The 22,321-nt window shown below is 40.0% G+C and overlaps 1 protein-coding gene across 1 annotated transcript in view; it reads right to left on the reverse strand.

Moving 5' to 3' along the window:
- Window positions 1-21,042, reverse strand: part of KIF13A (kinesin family member 13A) — a 120,141-nt gene extending 99,099 nt beyond the window's left edge. Inside the window, exons 1-2 of the mRNA XM_069853707.1 lie at window positions 20,914-21,042; window positions 20,179-20,269 (exon numbers count right to left, since the gene is read on the reverse strand). Of these exons, the coding sequence (XP_069709808.1) occupies window positions 20,179-20,269; window positions 20,914-20,968 (146 nt within the window). The 5' untranslated portion in view covers window positions 20,969-21,042. The remainder of the gene's footprint in view (window positions 1-20,178; window positions 20,270-20,913) is intronic.
- Between the last annotated feature and the right edge of the window lie 1,279 nt (window positions 21,043-22,321).

Here is a 22,321-nt window from a genome sequence, read left to right on the forward strand (position 1 = left end):
AATACTGATGAAGATTTTACACATCCTTTTGTGTTTTAAAGAGATGAGACCTAAATATTGGAGAACAAGCAATCTATCATTTTAAACACATACTGGGGAATTTTATGTTCACCTGCTTGCAAATTGCACAATTTTCTGGGGCTATGATCTGGGAGATACTAAAAATGAAATTTAGACACACTTTCGGTGGGCTTCACATCTTTCCTCCTCCCTGAAGTCACAGCTATGTTATTGTAAACATTGCTAAGCATCAAAACCAAGGAAACAACTTGAAACGTTTAATTGAGCTTGTCCAAATTTTTGGTAATTTCTTTTTTATTAAATGTACACGTGCAGTAGAAATTCTCTTGCGAACTGTCACCAGCTCTTGACTCTATCACGCTCATCCAGAAACTAAGCAACTCTTCTTCCTCATCTATGTATTTCATAACAAACCCTTTTGACACAGATCATAATCCATAATGCTCTTTTGTCCTTTCTACAGTTCCTGTCCAAAGCAGTACTTGTCTCAGAGCAGTCAACATTTTTCTGCCTGCACAAGGCTTCAGTTTTACATATTTCCTAGTAATTTCTGATTCTTAGCTTTCAGTAAACTGTTGAGCCCAAGTACATAGCCAGATAAATACCAAAGAGAAAACCTAGTTTTGAAAGATAGTGGTCTTAGCTGATAGACACGGACAAAGAAAAAAGGTTAATTAATCATCTTATGTTTGATTATCAAAATGTGTTACCACATACTTCTTCTCAAACCTACGAAGTCCCATTCTGTGACTCAGACAAAACTGTTCATTCTTTCATACTATCCTCCTCTTAATTTGACAATACGCACCCCACCAGCACTGTGAGACACAATATTAAAGAAAGAAAACTTTAGAGATGTAGTTCCCGGTACACACTTTGAAGACAAAAGGCATTTTCTGTGACAGCAGAAACCCAGATGACAGCAACCACCTCCCCAGCTTTGTCCAAGGCAGCAGAAGGTCAAAGCCACCTACGTTTCAGAAAGGAGGATAACTTATCTCACTCATCATACAATTCAGAAAAAGGATAAGCAAGAGACGGTCAAAGGCAAAAGGAAACACCTATCTTGTTTCCTCAAGTTTGCAGCTACATTCTTTCTTTCCTTTTGCAGTTTCTTCCAGTAATTAAGTAACCATGCACTTCTGCTCCTCCTTCACAGGCGATGAACTTTTAGCCATTGGTACATCAAGAAACCTTCTGTTCCCAGTACCTTCTGTTCATCAGTGAAGTTATTAATTTATAATTCAGCAAACTAAAATACCTATTTTTTATTTTATTAAAACATTTTTTAATATCACAGTTGAAAATAAATTAATTTAAAAGCTACAAAGCACCTCTTCCAGGGGAGAGCTACTTAACACTGAAATTAACTCTCAGGGTACAGTATGAAACAGCTGTAGGGTAGTAATATCTACCATCGCTTCAGCTGATGTGCAGTCATTACCTGATCACACCCTTGAGTTCAAGGTCAGTGGTTCATCCAGCCTAAGTTAGCTGTCTACAGTTTCAATCACTTCTCTGCAGAAAAAGTTTGAAATCCTCAATCCTCAGCAAGTTGTGCAGTATTTTATTTTAAGAAGCTAAAAGCAAGAAGATGCCCAGAAGAGATCTAGCTACTATGACAATTTAGCTGCTATGACAAAGGAATCCAGCTTCTCATCAATTCCAAAGAATTCACTAGCAGTGCACCTTCACATGGACTAACTATATGGAAAAAAGGTACAATACTGAAGGAAAAGGTAAAGCTTTTGCTAATAAATGAATGTTGTCATTTACTTTTCTTCATGTGTTTCTACTTTGTTACACATATCTCATGCACCATAATAGATTTGTCAGCATTTTGCTCCCATTTACAACCAACTTATAAGGTAAATACTATACAGAGGCAACTGGAACATGCATTAGGAAAGTGAAAACACTTAGGAAAGTGGTAAATACACTAACTATGTGTTTACCAGCAATAAATATCTTTCAGCCTTTGAAAATATGCCACAAACCAAAAGCAAGAGTCAGATCGTGTGGTTTTTATTAAATGAAAGTTAAATGAGTGTGGATTCTTCTCTATTTTCAAAGGTTTTCCTTTTTGCATTATGAAATCAGAATGTTTTTACTAGTTACTAATACACTGACAATTACAGAATAAAGTTAAATACAGGGAAATCTTGTGGCTAGGTTTAAGAATCTAAGTTGATGAACACACTAGAGAGCCACCATATCTTATAACTTCAGTTATGTCACACATTTAATTCGAAGCTACTACATCAACCTCCAATAAATCTGCACTGATATTAAGGACTGACTTCTCACACGGCAATCCATTGTGATGCCTTGTAAAAATGCACCTCCCCCAGCTAAAGTATTGCTGCTAACACCACAAAGAAATGTCAGTTAAAACTTAAGTGACCGATGAGTCTTTTTACATGCCTAACCAACACAGGTGCAGTGCAGTCTGAAAAGTAGCTGTGCACTTTATTTTGTAGGTATGGAAACTGAAAGAAGGCAATACCACTACCAGAGGACTAACCAAGCTTGCCAGCTTCCATTCATATATATTCCTCAGTGCCCAAGTTAAATGACCACACTCCCAAAACTGATACACAATAACCTGAGCAAGAAAGAGAGAAACTTTTATCTAAAGTCACTGTGTCAGCAACAACAGATTTCAATAAAACGTCAACATAAAGTGTGATAAAAGAGGAAAGCTGTGATTTTAACAACTGAGAACTCCAACACAATAGAATCTAATATTAAACCTCTGTATTATGATTTGGGGAACTATCATAATCATCTTATTAAAACAGGAAGCTGCATTACCTATGGACATCTAAAAGGGGTCAACAGAAATGAGTGAGGAAGAGGAAGACTTCCTTAAAACAAATTTAAAGATTTAACGCTACGCAAAACTAGTGCTCAGTGCATAAACTGCCTTCAAAAAATATTACCTTCACAGATATTCTGCATAATTTAGTATACACTGTAAAGTAATGATCGTAAACAGCTATTAATTGTCTGTATCTCAATCCTTTTAATAAGCTCAGACATGATGAAGCTACCAACAGTAAGCCAAGCCACAGAAGCTGCAAACAGTAATTACAAGGTAGCAAAGTTTGTCTGGCTCACAGATACATAAGACACCTCAAAGCACATACTGTGAAATTGTTGCTTTTGATTGTTGTTTTCTGTTACATTTTTGCTAATTTCTGCTTCTGGCAGCTTTAGAATTTTGGTTTAGCAATGATGCACAAAAGAGCTTGGAGGCCCAGGCTTCCTTCCAGTTTTGCGTAAACTATAAAGCTACAGCTGTATAACTAAAATTAGTTGTTATCTATTCCCCCCAAATGGTGTTATTTTATACTCACTGCTATTATTTTATACTCACTGCTATTAACATGTTGCAGCAAGAAAAGAGCAGGAAAAAACCTTACTGGATTGTTGACATGTGCCTACCAGGCAAGGCTCCCATAGCAATTTGTGAATTGAATTAATTCCCAAGAGTACAGAGTATTTTACCTTCGCAGGTTCCTGGAAAAGAATTAAGCAAATGGTTCTCCCCCATAATCTTGCAAAACATCCAGAGGATGCCACTTTGACAAATCATTTTAAGCCCTTAAAAATGCCATATTTCTTATTTCAAGGTCACGTGAAAGACATTGCAGTGCATAGGGCATAAATTATGAGGAAAATTTTGAACAGATTTTTTTGTTAAATTTCAGCACTCATTCACATCTTGATCTTCTTAGCTCTAATGTTCAACATGAAAAAGCATCCACAGCATGTTTTTCATCCTCAGAAACAGAACGTTAGGTCCGATCTGCCATATGCAGCACTATTAGACTACAATAGATGTTTTAATCATCTTAGCTTTCAAAAACAAAACCCGCAGATCATAATCTGATTTGCCCCATTAATTACTTGTAATTGACGGTATCTTTACTGGATAAAGACAGCTGGAACACTTTGCCCAAGGAAACAGGGAACATGATGAAAAATACTCTTCTAAGAGCAAGAACATGCTCAGAACTGATTATTCTTCACCTGCCTTTGAGTGCTCAGAAAATGCAGTTGTAGAAAAGGGGCAGAAAATAGGAAGTATTACTTAAGGAAAAAAAAAAAAAAGGAATGCCTGAATGCCTTGTTTTTACAATCTTTTGACATCAAAACTTGTCTAAAACCTACAGAGACCACTAAAATAGTATTACATTTTTTTACTACAAATCTCTGGATTCTTCTTTTTCAGTTTTGACCTGCAAGCTTAACAACCCTGAAAAGAAGTATATAAGTCAATTAAACATTTGATACCAAAACCAGTTCAAAATGTGACTTCAAGAAAAACATTAAAAATCTATTTTAATTTTGAACTCAAGCCTGTCCCATTCCCCAAAACTCCGGCATTTTCACACAAGCATCCCCAGCCCAACTACTTCTGTAACTCCTTTCACAGGTTTCATCAAACCTCCATTCAATTTATTCCATGTATTGCTCCAAATAAAAGCACAGTAATGTGCTTGAAACAGGCATGCAGCAAATCAGCTTGAATATAAGTTTTGCTCTGAAAACTGTCCGAGATAAACAACTTCTCTCTCCACAGAATTTTCCCAGTGAGTTCACAGTCATAGGCTGACTTTGGTAGCAAAATTACTATTCTCTTACTCAAAGCCACTACAGGAAAGCTTGAAAGGTCTACACCTTTCCAATACAACAACTGGTTTTAAGCCCCGAGAGACACAATGATGGACAATTAACTGACAACAGAACACAAGGAGATTAAAAATCTAGCCCCTGAAATTCCTGAGGGCTACAATTATTAACAAAAATTTGATTTTGCATCTTTTCAGATATTTTCATAGTTTAAAGGACATATTGATAAGCTAAGCAACTTAGCTACCAAATACTTGAAACAGTTTAGTCAAAGATTGCAAATCATCATAACCACCTTCCCAAACTGACTTCTCAGGCTATGTGACTCTTACATTTATTGTTGGTAGACATCACACAGGAATCTTTACAAGATACACAAATGGAGACATCCTGAGTTCGGACTAGCAGCCTACACAGTGTACTGCTGGCAGACAATAGTGGCTTCCTTAAACTATTTTTTTCTTTCCAGATACACTTAAACATTTAAAAACACAACATGTTCAAACATGTGGTATTTCTCTGTGGATTTTTACTTGAATGCCCCAAAGTCTATCTATCTATAGATCAAATATTTTCAAGATATGATAATCCTTCCTTGAAAAATTTTTCATTGCTGAAGTCCTCCCTGAATTTTCTTCCCTTCCTTGGCTTGCAGCCAACAATATCCCCTCAAAAGACTTTTTGAGCTGTGGTATCAGACTGCAGAGCCAGGCTTACAACTACAATTCATTTTATGAACATCTGCTTAATACAGTGGTGTTCCACTCTGTATTATACCAAAAGGTATTAGATGTTTTGAAATATTTTTCCATTGCCACTATCTGTGAGAATTTTATCTATGTGCAGCTTTATTGTGTAGACAAAAAAAAAAAAACCAGACAGTGACCCCAGCCAGGCTTTTATTAGCTCAGGCAGAAAACAGAGCAAAAATCAGTGAAGCAACAAGCCAGTGTCTAAAAATACAAAAGGTGCATGGACACTTTCAGGTGGTGGAGAGCATCTGATCAGGTACTAAATGAGCATAAAGCTCCAGCCTGGACACATTGAGCAAAGGAGAACTCCAAGTTAAGGGAGAGAGAGTCTGAGAATATGAGTGTGCACCACCCTGCAGAAATTCACTGAGGTCTTGCTCAGTGTTTTAACACCCATCCAAAAGCAGCAGGCTACACAGTTGCATTGTGAAAAAAAAAGATAAGTTATTCCCTTATAAGATTTGTCTTATTGCAGCAGAAAAAAACACCTCCAACCAAACTCTGAATTAGAAAACATAGGTCATCTTACAACAAAACAAAGCTGCCAGCCCTGACAAGTTTCAGAGCAGGAGAGAGATATTTAGCAATTAGATATTTAGCACACAGAAACATAAATACAAAGTAGCTGATAACAGGATTAAAAAAAACCCAAACCAACCACTGTCAGTGAGTACTACAAGTTAAATTACTCAGGGGAGTGAGACACACAAAGCAGACAAAGGAGCTGAGGCACAAGCAACACACATGCTACCACACCAACTGCAGACGATTAAATGTAATCAAAGCTTCCGATTTAGGATAAGCAGCAGAGCGCGGCCAGGAGCTGCTAACAACACTCAATCTCTTTATTCTAAAAATATATTCTTTATTCCATCATTTCTGGAGATAACACACTACCTTCAAAAGCATAGGAGAATGCAGGTAGAAGGTCAAGAGGATGACAGAGGACAACGATAGTTAAACTGGAGAACAGAGAAAGGCATATATTTTATCTATGGGTATGCTTGCACAGAAATCATGGGATTGGGTATAAAGATTAGCAGTGTGTATTTAAAAAGCCTCCATCCTGGTAAATCAACCTTGGCTGCAGCTAACCCAGAGATTGCCATACAGTCTTGTGGCCCATGCTGGCAACTACTCAGATGCACTTAAGAAGGGAGATCCAGGTTCCTTCCCTGGGATAAGAAGTGTGCAAAAGTGATTCTGCACTGTAGTCACACAATGAAAATATTCTTTCAAAGAGAGAATAGTGAAAAACTTATTCTTTCCTGGTGAATGCTTTTCCCGGTACTGTAAATAAGATTGGCTTTAAATTTAACATTCAGCTCCATCAATAAGGTCAACAGGTATATTTAAATCCAACAGGGAGTAAAGTATTTCAACTGCCTGTAAGATGTAATGAAGTACTTTAAATTCAAGTTAAAATGATCATACACATCTTTACAGTCCCATTAAGTATCATCTGTGTTGTGATCTGCAGTCAGCACTACTACTCACCATGAGTGCAGGCTGAAACATTCTTGACAATGGAAAATCCCAGATAACAGAGTATACGCTCAAGAGTATGTTGCACATACTCCCAAGCACCAAATCAACACTGTGGAACCAATTTATTATCTCTTTAGAGCCAGCCCCACACTGTGTTTTAAGAGACCTCATCTGCTTGGCCTCTTTACCTAAGGATGTGCTCATCCTGCACTGCATCTGAGCTAGGGCAATGGTCACACCCACCTACTGGTTTTGTCCTTTCTCATCCTTGGCACTGCTCTCGACTCCATCACTGACACCTACTCCCATTTTTATGTTCCCAAGGACAACCACAAACAACAGGTACAGCACGGACAGCACAGGCTAACAAAGAAGCCTTGCTGGGCACCCAATATTCGTGCTGTGCCAGGAGGCTGTAGGACTCCAGCACCGAGACTTCTGGTCTGACTGCACTGGAGAAGGTGAGGCCCTGCCAAGCTTATCAGCTAAACTTCCGCGACACCGAGGTGCAATTCTTCTGTTTCAGGAGCTGCAACTCAGCTGATTACCTCTGCCATAAATAACCCACAGCCTAAATCATCTACCTAGAGATCTCCCTGCATAGTGAATAGAGTTACACAAAACGTGCCAGAAGAAATAAAGCAGAATTACACGTGGTTTCTCAAAAAGTTGACAAAAATCCTTCGAAGATAACAAGAAGTCATATTAAGGAAGAAGACTCAGAGCATGCACACCAGTCTGAAACACCATGAAAAGTTGTATGAAAGGGCACACAGGTTCTGAACTGTGATAAACAGTACGTTAATTAGTGATCCAAGAAGGCGAATACTACTGAGGTCAGCATTTTTTGGTTACTAATATTAGGATTAGAATGTGAAGGAGCAAAGTAGGTGAGCAGCAACACTGCAAACAAAATTCAGGTTTGACAAATACAGAATTAAGTTCAAAATTATTCAACGAGTTTATCACATTAATTTTTCAGTATAGCTTCCCCACTTCGACCATCACCACTAACATTTAAATAAAAGTGATCAGCAGCACTCAATTCTCAAAAATGTTCAATGTAATACAGAGTCAACTGTTCTCTTTGTGTTTAAACAGCCATACTCCAAAAATGGCTAAAAGTCATGTTGTTTGATTAGTAACTCCCGACCAGTTAAATTTATTCACCTACTACATCTGCAAATAGACATGAAAGCAAAAGAGCATGAGTAGAAGGATCTGCTACAAGAGAACCTGCAGCTAAGGCAAGCATCCCATTTCAACTGATCTTAGATAAACAGCAGGGCAAAGAAGTGACCTGTTTCATCTGCAGAATCAGCTACAGGGAAGAAAAACAACAGAAAAGTAACATGATTTTTAAAGGAATCACTAACTAACCAATCTAGATCTTTAAGGGAAAAAACAACAAAATCCACAAAGCACCCTTTGCTCCTTCCATTCACAGCAAAAGTTCGAAAAGGAATTTATAACTTGTATTCTACTTTCGATGCAAATTAAAATGATAATTAGAAAAGTATTTCAATACAAAGGCTTTCCATTATTATTAAGAAAAAAACATGCAAGTTTCCTAGTCTAATCAAATACTGACCTTGAGCTCATCAAACTCAGACACTGCTCACGACAGCTACCAGTCAAAAGACTGTCACACTATCATTCCTAAATGTTTCTTGAAAATACGAAAATGAGCTAATTCAGTTTTTCTTTTCCTAAATACCTGCATACGACCATTAACATTTCTACTTGCCCTCATTTCTATGTACTGCTGATAAAAAACTCCGCCCTCAAAATTCAATCCTGCAATTCCACTTTATAATATCTCATTCTTAAGTCAGAGAAAAAGAACTAGCATTTACTTTCCCTTTTTAACCACAAAGTCAAGCAGGCTAGAGGTCACTTGGGCGAGTCATTCACCTCTGTCTTTTCCTGAACAATGATGAAAATGCCTTAAAAACATAAGCATTTAAACATTTGAACTGTGAGATCCTCCAGAAGTCATTCTACAACACCCTTCTTGATAAAGGATGACAGATAACCATCAAGTTGGCTTAAAAGAGATTTTTGTGAAACTCATACCTTAGTCATGCAAGTACAAGAGTATTTTCAAAGTCTATTTGATCTGTCTTACACACAAGCCATTAATTTCCTTATTCAGACCAGAAATCCTAAAATACCAACCAATTATATTGTCAGACCATGTATCAGAAAAACCATAACTCAGAAAACACATGAGCACTGCAAAATACTAAAAGCAGTCAGTCAGGCCAATGCCGCAGATCTGCATTTCTGGGTTTAAACTAGCACCAAGTTGCAAGATGCCATTCTGAAATGCCAAATAAGAGTACAGCACATTCCTTGAAGCACATGCAAAGCTACCTACTCTGTCTGTTACTGTAGATGGCAGTAAGGACAGATTACACTAAGGCACAAAGCCTGCACACCGTTAGTATTTCTGAAAAAAACCCAAACAAACCCAAAAAAACAACAAAAAAATGTTTCCCATTGCCACATTCACATCTCCAAAACTGAAACTTCAAAAACTACTTGAGAGGATACAGCCTGCCCCAAAGAGTAATTAAACAACAGAGGAGAGATTAGACTGATGTCTGTCTAGGTTCAGTACTCATCCACTACGCCCAGCTGAGCACTTGAAAAACAAGTCAGAAACCACAGAAAGTCAGGCATCCCTGCTTTGGTACAGTTACTTCTGATAATAAGAGAGAATCCATCCATGGAACTGGGATACTAAGAGTGACAGAACACCTTACTAAATTTATTTAAAAAATTCAATACACTGTTCCATTGAAAGAGACCTTAGAAGAACACATAAATGTTGCATCTTCATACACATTTTGATTAGCCTTTTGATAGACACAGAAATGTTTCCAAGTGGATTATTTCACAGCCAATTTACACAGATTCTCAATCACAGCAGATGTTTAATATAATAAACAGTAAATATTCCATGTTAAAAATACACATTACAACTATGAAATGAAAATTAGGAATATGACATGAACTTAGCTACAATGTTATAAACACCTCAAATAATAAACACAATAAAGACTTGGAAGCTCTTGGCAAGGAAACTAGACAGTGTTCAATGGTTTGTTTACAAGAACTGATTTTTCTTGTTGTTTTAACTTGGATCACAACCAGAACACACATGAAGACTGTTGTACCACCCCAGAGAATGCCAGTTTCTCACACACATTTTCAGTAGGATGGAAAAAAGCTTAGTGGATGCTGTTGGGTTTTGTTGCTTGTTTGGTCTTCCTCCAACAAGTAACTTTGAGGAGTCTCATAATGTTGTTGGGCATCCACTTCCATACCTCTTTTGACTTTCGTTATCCTTCCAGTCCTGATACCCAAGTGTCCTTTCCCTATATTCTACCATGTCAGCAGCAAATCCATTAACGAGCCATCTTTCGTATTTCCTTGTGTGTCAGTTTCTCGGCAGGCACGGAGGCAGCATTTCTCAAGGGCACTCCAATCAAGAATGCAGGTACAAGGACTTGATTAACACCAGAAGAATAGGAACTATTCAAAACCGTCTTCTTTTTTTAATGTAATGAGCAGTACAGAAAATACCAATTTGTTTTCTGGACAGTTTGTTTCAGAATAGTGTATCCAGTGTGGTCATGGTAAGAAGCTCCAAAACAGAAAAACCCAAGTGCTGGATCCATGATACACTTCTAACCAGAACTTAACAAGTGTCTTTTTTTATCCCAGTGCAGTAAAACAGCAAAGCAAAGGAAGGCTTAGTAAGTTTTCTGCTCTTACTCCGCGCAAAGTTCAAATATGTGCAAAGTTCTTTTTGAAAAACATACTCAAACTCAATTACATCTTGCTGAACATTCAGAGGACATATAAGCATTTCTTTCTTTTGCCAAAAAGACAATTTCTGTTTCAGCCTGATTCTGTTAGATAAAATTATCTGAAAACACATTTCAAGTCTAAAGGAAATTTAGAAACATCTCAAAATAGGGAATGACAACATGCTATGACAGGAAGGAAAAAAATACCAGAAAGTATCAAAATGCTTTGGACTTGTATCACTCAGGGAGGTGGCACTACTGAGCCAAAACATGTCTGGAGCACTGCAGACTTACATCACATAAAACCTTATGTCGACAGACGCTGACAAAGAAGCTTTCCAAAGCAGACCAGAACACTGCTCATTCAGGGTCATAAAGCAGCTTTGCTAGTAGAAAACTTCCACCGGCTCTGTGCCTCTACTGGAATGTTCTGTTGACTTATCTTTAGCAAAAGCTTACCTACTGTAAAACAAACCTTGGCTTTTGAATCACAAAGTAAAAATTAATTTCAAGTAACAATTCAGCAAAATAACTTCAAAGTATTAAAAATAACATTGGACCCATGGCTGGTCACCGTACACTCAATCCATTTTCCTTCAACTCTGAAAGAATCAAATTTGTGAAAGGCATTTTCAGCTACACTGCATATGATTTTAATCATAAAGTCAGACAAAAAGTGGAAACAATGTGGGAAGAAGTACTTCAGTTTCTTATCTAAGATCTGCTGTTTCTTGTCATCATGTAAGAAACATTAAGCAAAACAGACAGCTTCACATACTCGTATTTAATATTAGAAAAACTATTCCAGTAGCTTATGACACAGATTCAGAATTTTGAAGCCTTACACCAGAAGAAAATTCAATCTCGTCTAGAGACTTTGGAACACTATTTAAATGGGATTGACATTTATGTTTAAAATGAGTGCGGAATAAAATATGAAAATGTAAGGTCAATTAATATGATATCACATACATTTTTTCATTTTATTTGCAAGTCTAAAATATCATCATACCAAAAAACGAGAGAAAAAATATTTAAATGTTGACAGTTTCAGCCATATGTTTTTAAAAGAAAGTTTCAAATTACTTTACATAAAGTAACAGCTAACAATGATTCCTGGTCATTTTCTTAAACATATTGAACAGTATCTTCATAAACACGTGCAGAGATAAGCATGTCATTCCAGCCACAGCAGCTGCTTTGATTCCTATGTATGAAATGCTTAAAATTCTTGGAATATGTATACCCTGCAAAAAGAAGATGGTACTAGCCTACCACCTCTGCTGTCACCAACCATGAAAAGGCAGCAGCACTGGCTTGGTGTGGGCTTGCATCTAGAAAACAGACTGTAAGTACAGACCCTGTTGTCAGAGGCTCACTGTGTGCTAGCAATCTTCACCATCATCATTAACTGTGCTAGTTACCATGCACTTACACAAGCACACAGCAATGTTTCAGATACACCTTTCTTTCACTGTGCTGACTGATATGACCCAAAATAAGAGCTGTACCATTAATAAGCACCAAAATATACTCATGACTTAATCTGTCAGAAGAGTAATTTTGGTATAAATCTTTGTCCCAAGTTCATAGAATGGTTTGGGCTGGAAGAGACCTTAAAGGTCATCCAGCTCCAACCCTGTGCCATGGGCAAGGACACCTCCCAGTGGATCAGGTTGCCCAAAGCCTCATCCAACCTGGCCTTGAACACCTCCAGGGACAGGTTATCCACAGCTTCTCTGGGCCACCTGTGCCAGTGACTCACCACTCTCACAGGAAAAACTTTCTTCCCAATACCTATTCTACATCTCCCCTCTTTCAGCTTAAAATTGTTCCCCCTTGTCCTGTCACAGCACTCCCTGATAAAAAGCCCCTCCACAGCTTCCCTGGAGGCCTCCTTGAATAGCAAATAAGTTACTATAGGATGATAAATCACTAGTGACTTCATTAGGGCCAGTTACCATATAGATTTCCCTATGGTGATGTGTGTGAAATGAGACAGAACATTCAGGTTACCTCCTAATGAAAAAGTCGCACCTTACAAATCAAGAACTCCTCATTGTGCAAGGAAGATGTAGGTATATTTGGTAAACATGTACATGCTTCAGGATGTCTCTATTTGAGATATAACAAAATGCCAAATGCAGCTAATGACTAAGGAATGCATTAGTTCAAGATGTGGTTATGAATTTCATTAGATGTTTTGATGACTGAGGTTTTTTTAATTATTATTTTTACATTAAAAGTCAACTTGCAAAAATAAAAGCCAGAGCTGCAGACGTTAATTAACATTATCCAAGTGCAAGAGCACCAGAAAGCCATTTATTCCCATTTCCCCAAAAAGGAAAAGTGACATAAAGGGACACCCTCCCACGGAATAGGAAAACAGCTTGTGTTACTCCTACTCTTCACCAACATGGATACCTTGAGCTCATGTCATTAATTTTCGGCTCCCATCAGCAATGTGTTTTTCTGCTTGACCCTCACACAGAAAATTTTCTATCTGCTTGTTGTTAACAACTTAACAAGCTCCTCTCTCAGCTCCCAGTGAACACCCATGGCAAGCCACAGAAGAACCTAAAGACATACACAAGCAACTGATGCTCCAGCAGACCTCAAAGTGATGACAGATTTCATATCAACATACAAAGTCAGGTACTGACTCAACAAGCTTACAGTCCTACTGTCTCTCAAAAAGACACACAGCAACATCCCTTCCAGGCAACAGCATGACTGTTCTAGTTAACTTGGTGCTTTGAATCTCAAGTTAACTCAATATCAAGTCCTGTGGTGCACATCATTGCACAGCAGGGGACTTTTCTTTGCAGGCTGCACTTACTGAAGACATAAAACTCACTGTCTCTAGACAACATGTTTATAGTTCCTTTAAGAGCTTTCTCCACACTCTGCCATCAGCAACAGACATCCTCACAAAATACAAGGAACCTAGCAATCAGAGAAGTTATTCAGTTGAGCAAGAGCATCTGTGGAGCATTGCTGCAGCAGCTGGCATTTCACTATAGTAGGCAGTAATTGTTTCCATTAATAGATTCAAAATCATGCCCAGGGTGGACCAAATAAGCAAAGACACAGCTTTCCCACCATTAAGGACAGACTGTCCATGCAAGAGACACCAGCCACACAGCCACAGGCAGCTCCCACTACTGCTACTCAGTCTGCAACTGGCGGTAGAGGAAAGAAGGACTTTCAGTCTGATAACGTCTCAAACACAACAGCTACAAGCACATTTGTCAATTTAAAGATTTAGCTCTAATCTTATTACTAGAGGTACCACCACACTGACACCCTGAGCAACAGATGCCAGGCATTACAGGTCTGAGACCAAGAAGAGATACACATTATCTCCAAAACTTTGTATTCAGATTTGCACCCCAGCTCTGGGTGATCAGCTGCCCTGCTGTGCAGGTCCGTGTGTGTGCACTGTGCCTCTCTGAGCTCAGGGGCTGCAGCACAGGGACTTCTTCAGCACTTCTTGAAGTACTTTGAATTTAGCCCACACCTGGGTCACTACAACGTTTACAAGTATCATTTAATAGTTTAAAAATTTAAAGTTAATTGACAGCAAATCTAATTAGAGGTCTGAAATCTTACCATAAGTACATTTAATAAACCTACTCAATGCCAACAGAGCAAAGATAATCTTGCTTTCAACACAAGAAAATTGTCTCAACTACTTATAACTAAGGGGGCAACGGAGCTGCAAATAAAACTTTTCCTTTCACCCTGATCTCCTTAAAGAAAAGGAAAAAAAAAATCAGTTTAAAAAGTGCTGTACATTTTTTAAATTCATCATTCATTTCAATAAACAATGTATTCAAGGTGTATTGACGAGTGATCCAGATCTCAAAAAACAGCTCTGGTTGTAGTCACAGGTAAATGCATGCATACCTGCCTGTTCTAAACAAAGAATCTATGCAAGTCTAAAGGCCTACCAATCTTTTTAACAAATCCATTCATGTTCCATAGTGTGGGCATTTATAACATTGTAAAACAGAAAAATTCAACAAGTTCAAAGTTGAGCCTCATTTTACTATGTTTTACTCACAAATACTCGAAAATATCACTCACTAGCCCAAAAGCAGACAATGGCCACAACGCAATGATTGCCTAAACATGGTAATACCAAGCACAGTTTTCCTCCTCTTCAAACACTTTATTTTCGTTCTGAAATGCTGCCAGCTCAGCAGTACTAGCTGCTTACCCACAACCCCAACGGTCTCCAACAGTTAGTTTCCTCTAGCAATGCCATTTACAGACCAAAGCACATGTTCCCAACAGCTGTCTAGATCTTATAAACATGGTAAAATAATGGATGTTCCATGCACTTGCAGTGCAGGCTACCTTACGAAGAACTGAGAGTCATGCCACAAACCTGTAATTCAAAATACTATGTCTCATTTTGCTTCAAATTACATGGAATTTAAGAAAAGTGATTTCAAGGAACTGCATCGACTGTCACAGTTAGTGCATCAATGAACTAAAGCAGTGCAAAAATAGCTCAGAAATGCCATTTTCCAACCACACATTCCACAATGCGAATACACCTCTTCTGCAGCAGTTCAAAGCTAACAGCTCATATCCTGAACATTGATGTCTAACAGGAAAGTTAAGAGAAGAGGTCAAAGTTGGATTACTTTTACAATTTCCTGCAGACAAAGATGAAAGTTGCTGCTTACTATTATTTTATGATCTACCTCAGGTGACAATTTGAAGTATACACATCAAAGACAATCTCATTGATCATTCCTTCAGAAATGGAAATAATTAGCAGCTGTCCTATTTCAGCTTCCAAAAGTTCCAGTCTGAAAAAGTGACCATTACCAGAAGTACACACCTACAACTGTGCTCTTGCCTCACCTCCGATGCTATTGAAAGCAACATACCAAAGTACCACCACAGGAAGGACTAAAGACCATCCAAAATCATGTTTTCTCCAAGGCAGGGGAAGCAACAGCTGTTTTCTGGAAACACAAATTTTTAGGATAAGCTGTCTAGGGATGAAATCTGTGCTTCAGATATTTATTCATCTTTGAAAGTATCATGACCTACAAAAACCAGACAGACACACATCTGTTCCTAGATATTTATTTTATTAAAGTCCTTAAACCTACTCAAATAAGCCCCCATATATTCTGGAATCTTCAGTCATGTAGAGTTACCAGAAGAGTTTTAACTACATAGAGTTGGGCCTTGGTGCCACTTCTCCATTATCAAAATAAGGATTGAAGAGGACAGAGCAAGTCATAAAACGTTTTTCAGAAAGAGTTAAGCCAGGCAAGAAAGACACTTTCAGAGTAAAGCGATAATTATAAGTTCAGCTCCACATACTGATGATTTCTTGCTTATTTTCTGCTCTGAAATTTTTCAATAAGGCAAAGTTTGCACAAGGCTACTGTACTTTAATGCCACAAATTGCCCAATAAACGATTTTTTGTTGCAGTCAAAACTACAGTTGAAACTGTATTTCAGTGCTACTGTCTCCGTAGTTCCTTGTTTATTTCTGTCAAGACAAATGTTTTGCTTACTAAAGGAAAAATCACGTCAAGAAGAAATGTTGTCAGGGAACTAATATAAAATTTTTCAGATCCTACACATTGAAAAGCGTAACTGAAAGGAAAGGTTGGAGGAAAGCATATTTTAACACTCGAAAGCAGAGGAGGAAAATGGCAAAACCTAATTCATCCCAATAAAAATCATCCCTAATGCAAAGTCAAATCTTTCACACCTCTCTCTAGGCTTATGAAACTTCCATTGTAAAGCATTACTCAAATATTTTGAAAGATTGTCTGTAGCTCCATACCCTAATTATCTTGTAGTTATGTTTTAATACTGCACCTTATCGTTAACAACTAAACACATTTACAGAGAAACAGCAGGATGTGTACATAATATCCATTTCTTTGAAATATAATACCCATCTCCAAAAGACTGCAAGTTAGAACAATTTTTTTCAGGAACAGTGCCTTTTGAGAAAGGAAATTCAGATTCCCAGGTGAAGACGGAAAAATCAGAGCATTGACAGAAAGATTTCTTGGGGAAATTTATATTGGTTTGGGGAGGAAATGGATGAGACACAGGAGAGGTAACTAAAATGACACACAAGCACAGTTATGCAGATATAAACTCAACTACTGCTACTAATAATAGTAAAACAAGGGTTAAAGGTATGAAGTGCAACAACGAAGTTACAAAAACTTCTCCGGCACAAGAGCTTATACGTGATACCAGCTAATGAAAATCATTCCATTCTGAACTTTGCCTCCTATTATTTCAGTCAATAAAGATATTCCTGTGCCTTTCAGGCTCAGACTGTTCAGTTTTACTATGTCCTGGTTTTCCTCCTTCGTTAGTTTATAACACTAGAACTTGTGTGCCTGTGGAGAACAGCAGGCCTGCTGCTTACAAAAAATAACAATGACTATTTTGTAGCTGTATTTGTTAAGGTGAATATGCTGTGTGGTCTATTACTTAGAATTAGAATCCTGTTCTAATTTATGGTGATAACTTACTGCTTTTCCTCTAACGCAATAGTGGAAATTGGACAAATGAGAGTACTGCCAGAGATTTTAGGCTTTTTTTTTTCTTTTTACCACTTGTAAAACTATCATTATTTGATCATCTAAAATGCTTCAGAAATAACCTTAATAAAACCTAGAGACTGATTAACTACACGCATCTGAACTTAAATTTAATTTGAAAACTCCATACAAAGCTAGTAAAATTACATTTTCCTAGCCTCAGATATTCTTCCAAGAGCAGATATTAGAGTATTATAATTATTGAAGAGTTATCTAACTTTACTTTAGAAGAATCTATCAATATCTTTAAAATTATAACTGAGAGAACAAAGCAAATAAAAAGCCTGGTCCTGAATTCCACCCCAACACCCTATAGTCTCTTGGCTTTAGCTCAATTAAGAAAAGCAACCCTAGAAACCAAGTTTGCTTTAGAAGGCTACTTTTTCCAAAGTGCAGTACAAGCTTGTACTTTCATTCAGCTAAAAAAAGGAAAATTCCATATAAAAAGATAAAATGTAAAAAGAGAAAGATAAGACTAAACAGAATATTACAATAACGCAATACAGTAGAGAAAGACCAATTAATCACCTTAACAAGTGAAATAATTTTTGCAACTACATGGTTGCTCTGAAAGAAAAATCCAGTTGAGCTACATAAAAACAAGCTGCACAAAGAAAACCAAAAATACATTTGACACTGCTAACCCTGCCAAGGCATCAATCCAAGTACAAGCAGCAACTACTCAGCAATTCAGAGCCAGTTTATACAGACATTTTATGGTGGGTACCCATAGAAGAACAGAATCCATTCTTCATCATGAGAAATTAAGCTATTTACCTTGAGTAAAAAAACTAGAAATCAACAGTTTAGCACTGAAAACAAAAAAAAAAAAGCATAAGGATCTTCACAAGGCACTAGAAAGTCTATTAGGCACCTCAACAGGTTACATACAGCATCTGCCATTTAGAAAGTACCCAAACTCTATCTGCACTCCTGTGAGTGACTTCTGATCAAAATTCCTCACTGGTATCACCAATCCACTCACATCTGGCAGTTGCTTCAAACACTTAAGTCACACATCTAACTGCTGGCCAGATTCCAGCCTCACACGGGGCTGCAGGGACGACAGCTATCACCTGCCAGCAGTGAAGTCACACACAAGTGTCACAGCTCACCTGTACAGCTCCTGGTGCAGAACCAGAAGTCAACTCCAACCATGCAAGGAACATATATAAATTTTACAGGTATTAAAGCCAGATAAACACAAGCTCTCACAAGACAGAGTCACTGCACATTCTCACTGAATACCTGCAGCCAATGTGCACAGCAAGCAAAATTCATATTACAGGCTCTTTATTAAACCATCTGGCCCTTAAGCTCTTTAGTCTGTTGAAATAATGACTTTAAAAATCTTCATTCTGTTCTTGCTTTGTAAACTCTGTTTGGATTTCACATTTTACACTTGTCAAATCTACTCTCTTTAAAGAGTTAGCATTATTCTTACTACAGCAGCGTTCTGATAGAGGCCATACATACGCTTCAATAAACAGGAGGAAAAAATCCCAATACTTTCTAAAGTACAATAGTCTCAAGAAAAACAATATTTCCATTTTACAGATGGGATGCTGAGACCTACAGAGGCAGCGTGACTTGTGGAAGACCACACAAAGATCTGTGAAAAGGGTAGGAAACAAGTACAGATCTTTCAAGATCCAGACCAGCACGTTCACCTCAACAGTAGTTCTAAAGAAAATGCAAGCTGGATTTAAGTTAAACTGGTGTGATTCCAGCTATCTTCCAGTACGTGAATTAACATAAGAAGCACCATCACATCTTGGACATGTAAAAATATAAAGGGTCTCAAACTCTTCTGTTGGAAAACCTTAGAAGCATGACATACCGCCTTTGAAAAAATCCCATATTCTCACACTACACTTCTTCATAACTATGAACTCAAGCAAATATTTTCTTAACAAAACCTTGAGTATGAATGAGTTGATTAATATCTCTGTAACTACGTAAATTACATCACACTCCTTGTCATGAAATACATTGAAGGAATCCACTTGAGCAGTCAACAGGTAACTGAGCAGATAAGCATACAACGTAGCTATTCCCCTTGCATCTCCCTGTCTTTCCCCACGCTCCCTCAAAGGAAAGAAATCTTTTCCTGTTCTGATCTATTTTTACAGTCTAGTGCATTGGTATTTTGGATTATATCCAAGGGTATTCTTTACTGGGGCATCACAACTAAATGCCAGTTTTCAACATTATTTTAGCATATTCTCATAGGCTACTTCACAGAACAACATTGAATTAATAAAGGATCTAGCAATTACAGCCTTTTCAAATATAAATACATTGAAAAACGGTAAACAAATTTTATAAAAAAATACAATCACTAGCATAAAATTCATATTCTCATTCTCCTACAGGTTACATCAAGTTTTTAGCAACCTGCAGTCAATGGAAATGTCCGAGCACAGCACACAGTCAGTTTAAGTCCTTACCTAATCAACAGCTTATTTTTTTTAGCAATTAATGAAGAACCAGGTTTTAAACCTGGGAGGCCAAGAGGCCTCCTGTCTCCACATCGTAATCTGGGTACTTCCAGGAGAGGAAGGTTTGGTGCTCACCTTCTCAAGGATGTAAGCCCAAAGGCAGCAACCCCTGGCTGGCGCTGCCCCTGAACAAGGACCTCGGGACCCCACTGCTCTCCTAACAGAGCCAGAAGAAGCATCTGGGAGGGTGAGGCAGGGGAACCAGGGTTGGATTTTTACCTGGGGCATGGCAGCTAGGATTTCTGATCTCTTGAAGACATCCCCGCTCACTGCAGAAGGCTGAACTAGGTGATCTTTAAAAGTCCTTTTCCAACCCAAGCTATTCTATGGTTCTACGGGTTTGTTGGTTTTTTTTTTTTACCTTTCTCCCTGTTTGGTGTTGGAAGGCGGAGGGTGAAGCACGGTCTGGTTCCCTTCCATCTCCACGATGCACTTGGTATTCAGGTCCAGCTCTGCAAGGCGACAGGCAGGAGGGATGTACCCAGGGGGGGCTGCACCCAGGGCAAAGGGGGGGGGGGGGCTGAACCCGGGATAAATGGGGCAAAGTGGGGGGAAAGGAGGAGGAAGGGAGAGCTGCAAAGGGAGGTAAAAAGGGGGACAAAGGGGGAATTAAAGGGAGGGTGCAAGGGGGGGGCAAAAAGGGGGGATCGGGGGGGGCAGAGAAGGGGGATCGAGGGGGGGCAGAGAAGGGGGATCGAGGGGGGGCAGAGAAGGGGGATCGGGGGAGGCATAGAAGGGGGGGAAAGGGGGATCGGGGAGGGAAAAAAGGGGGATCGGAAAGGGGCAAAAAAGGGGGATTGGAAGGGGGACAAAAAGGGGGGATCGGAGGTGGGGCAAAGAAGGGGGATCGGAGGGGGGGAAGGGGGGATCAAAGGGAGGGGATTGAAGGGGGAGGATAAAGAGGGGGTAAAGGAGGGGACTGAACCTGGGGCAAAGGGGGAAGAAGAGGGGGGCTGCAAATGGGGCGAAGCGGGGTTCGCACCCAGAAGGGGAGGCGGCAGCGCCCGGGGCGAAGGGCCCCCCCCGCCTCCGTCCTTCCGCGGGGGGAGCAGCAGGGGTCCGGCCGCCCGCTCCCAATCCCTCCCCCGGCGCTCACCTCTCCGGTTCATGGGCCGGACCCTGACAGCGACTTTCACCTTGGTGCCCGACATCCTGCCCTGCCCCGCGCCGGCGGCGGCCCCGCTCAGCGACACGGCCCCGCGGCGGCGTCCATGCCGGGGCGGGCGGGGAGCGGGGGAAGGACGGCGGGGGAAGGAGGAGCAGCAGGAGGAGGAGGAGGAGGGGAAGGAGGGGGGTCCGGCCCCGGGGCGGGGCCTCGGCGCCGCCGGAAAGCGACGGAAACAGTTGAGCACCTTCGGTCCCGCCCAGCCCGACATCCAGGCTGACTTTGGGAAAGGAGACATAGAATGTAGAGTTATAGAATCATAGAATTACCAGCTTGGAAGAGACCCACCGGACCACCGAGTCCAACCATTCCGATCGAACACTAAACCATATTCCTGAGCGCCTCGTCCACCCGTGCCTTAAACACCTCCAGGGAAGGTGATTCAACCACCTCCCTGGGCAGCCTGTTCCAGTGCCCAATGACCCTTTCTGTGAAAAATTTTTTCCTAATGTCCAGCCTAAACCTCCCCTGGTGGAGCTTGAGGCCATTCCCCTTGTCCTGTCCCCTGTCACTTGGGAGAAGAGGCCAGCACCCTCCTCTCCACAACCTCCTTTCAGGTAGTTGTAGAGAGCAATAAGGTCTCCCCTCAGCCTCCTCTTCTCCAGGATAAACAACCCCAGCTCTCTCAGCCGCTCCTCATAAGACCTGTTCTTCAGCCCCCTCACCAGCTTTGTCCCTGTTCTCTGGACTCACTCCAGAGCCTCAACATCCTTCTTGTGGTGAGGGGCCCAGAAATGAACACAGTATTCAAGGAGCAGTCTCACCAGTGCCGGGTACAGAGGGAGAATAACCTCCCTGGACCTGCTGGTCACGCCATTTCTGATACAAGCCAAGATGCCATTGGCCTTCTTGGCCCCCTGGGCACACTGCTGGCTCACGTTCAGTCGGCTGTCAACCAACACCCCCAGGTCCATCTCCTCCAGGCAGCTTTCTAGACAGACTTCTCCTAGTCTGTAGCACTGCATAGGGTTGTTGTGCCCCAAGTGCAGGACCCGGCATTTGGCCTTGTTAAACCTCATGCCATTGGTCTCTGCCCAGCGGTCCAGCCTGTTCAGATCTCTTTGCAGAGCTTCCCTGTCCTCCAGCAGATCCACGCTTCCACCCAGCTTAGTGTCATCCACAAACTTGCTAAGGGTGCACTCAATGCAATGATCCAAGTCATTGATAAAGACATTGAACAGGGTTGGACCCAGCCCTGAGCCCTGGGGAACACTTCTTGTAACTGTGCTCCAGCTGGATTTAACACCATTTACACCATTTAGCACCATATGTCCTGAGCTGGAAAGGGAATCCACAAAGGTCATCTTGTCCAGCTCCTGTCCCTGCACAGGGCAACCCC

Source organism: Phaenicophaeus curvirostris, chromosome 3 (assembly GCF_032191515.1).
Source record: "Phaenicophaeus curvirostris isolate KB17595 chromosome 3, BPBGC_Pcur_1.0, whole genome shotgun sequence".
NCBI classification, from domain to species: domain Eukaryota; kingdom Metazoa; phylum Chordata; class Aves; order Cuculiformes; family Cuculidae; genus Phaenicophaeus; species Phaenicophaeus curvirostris.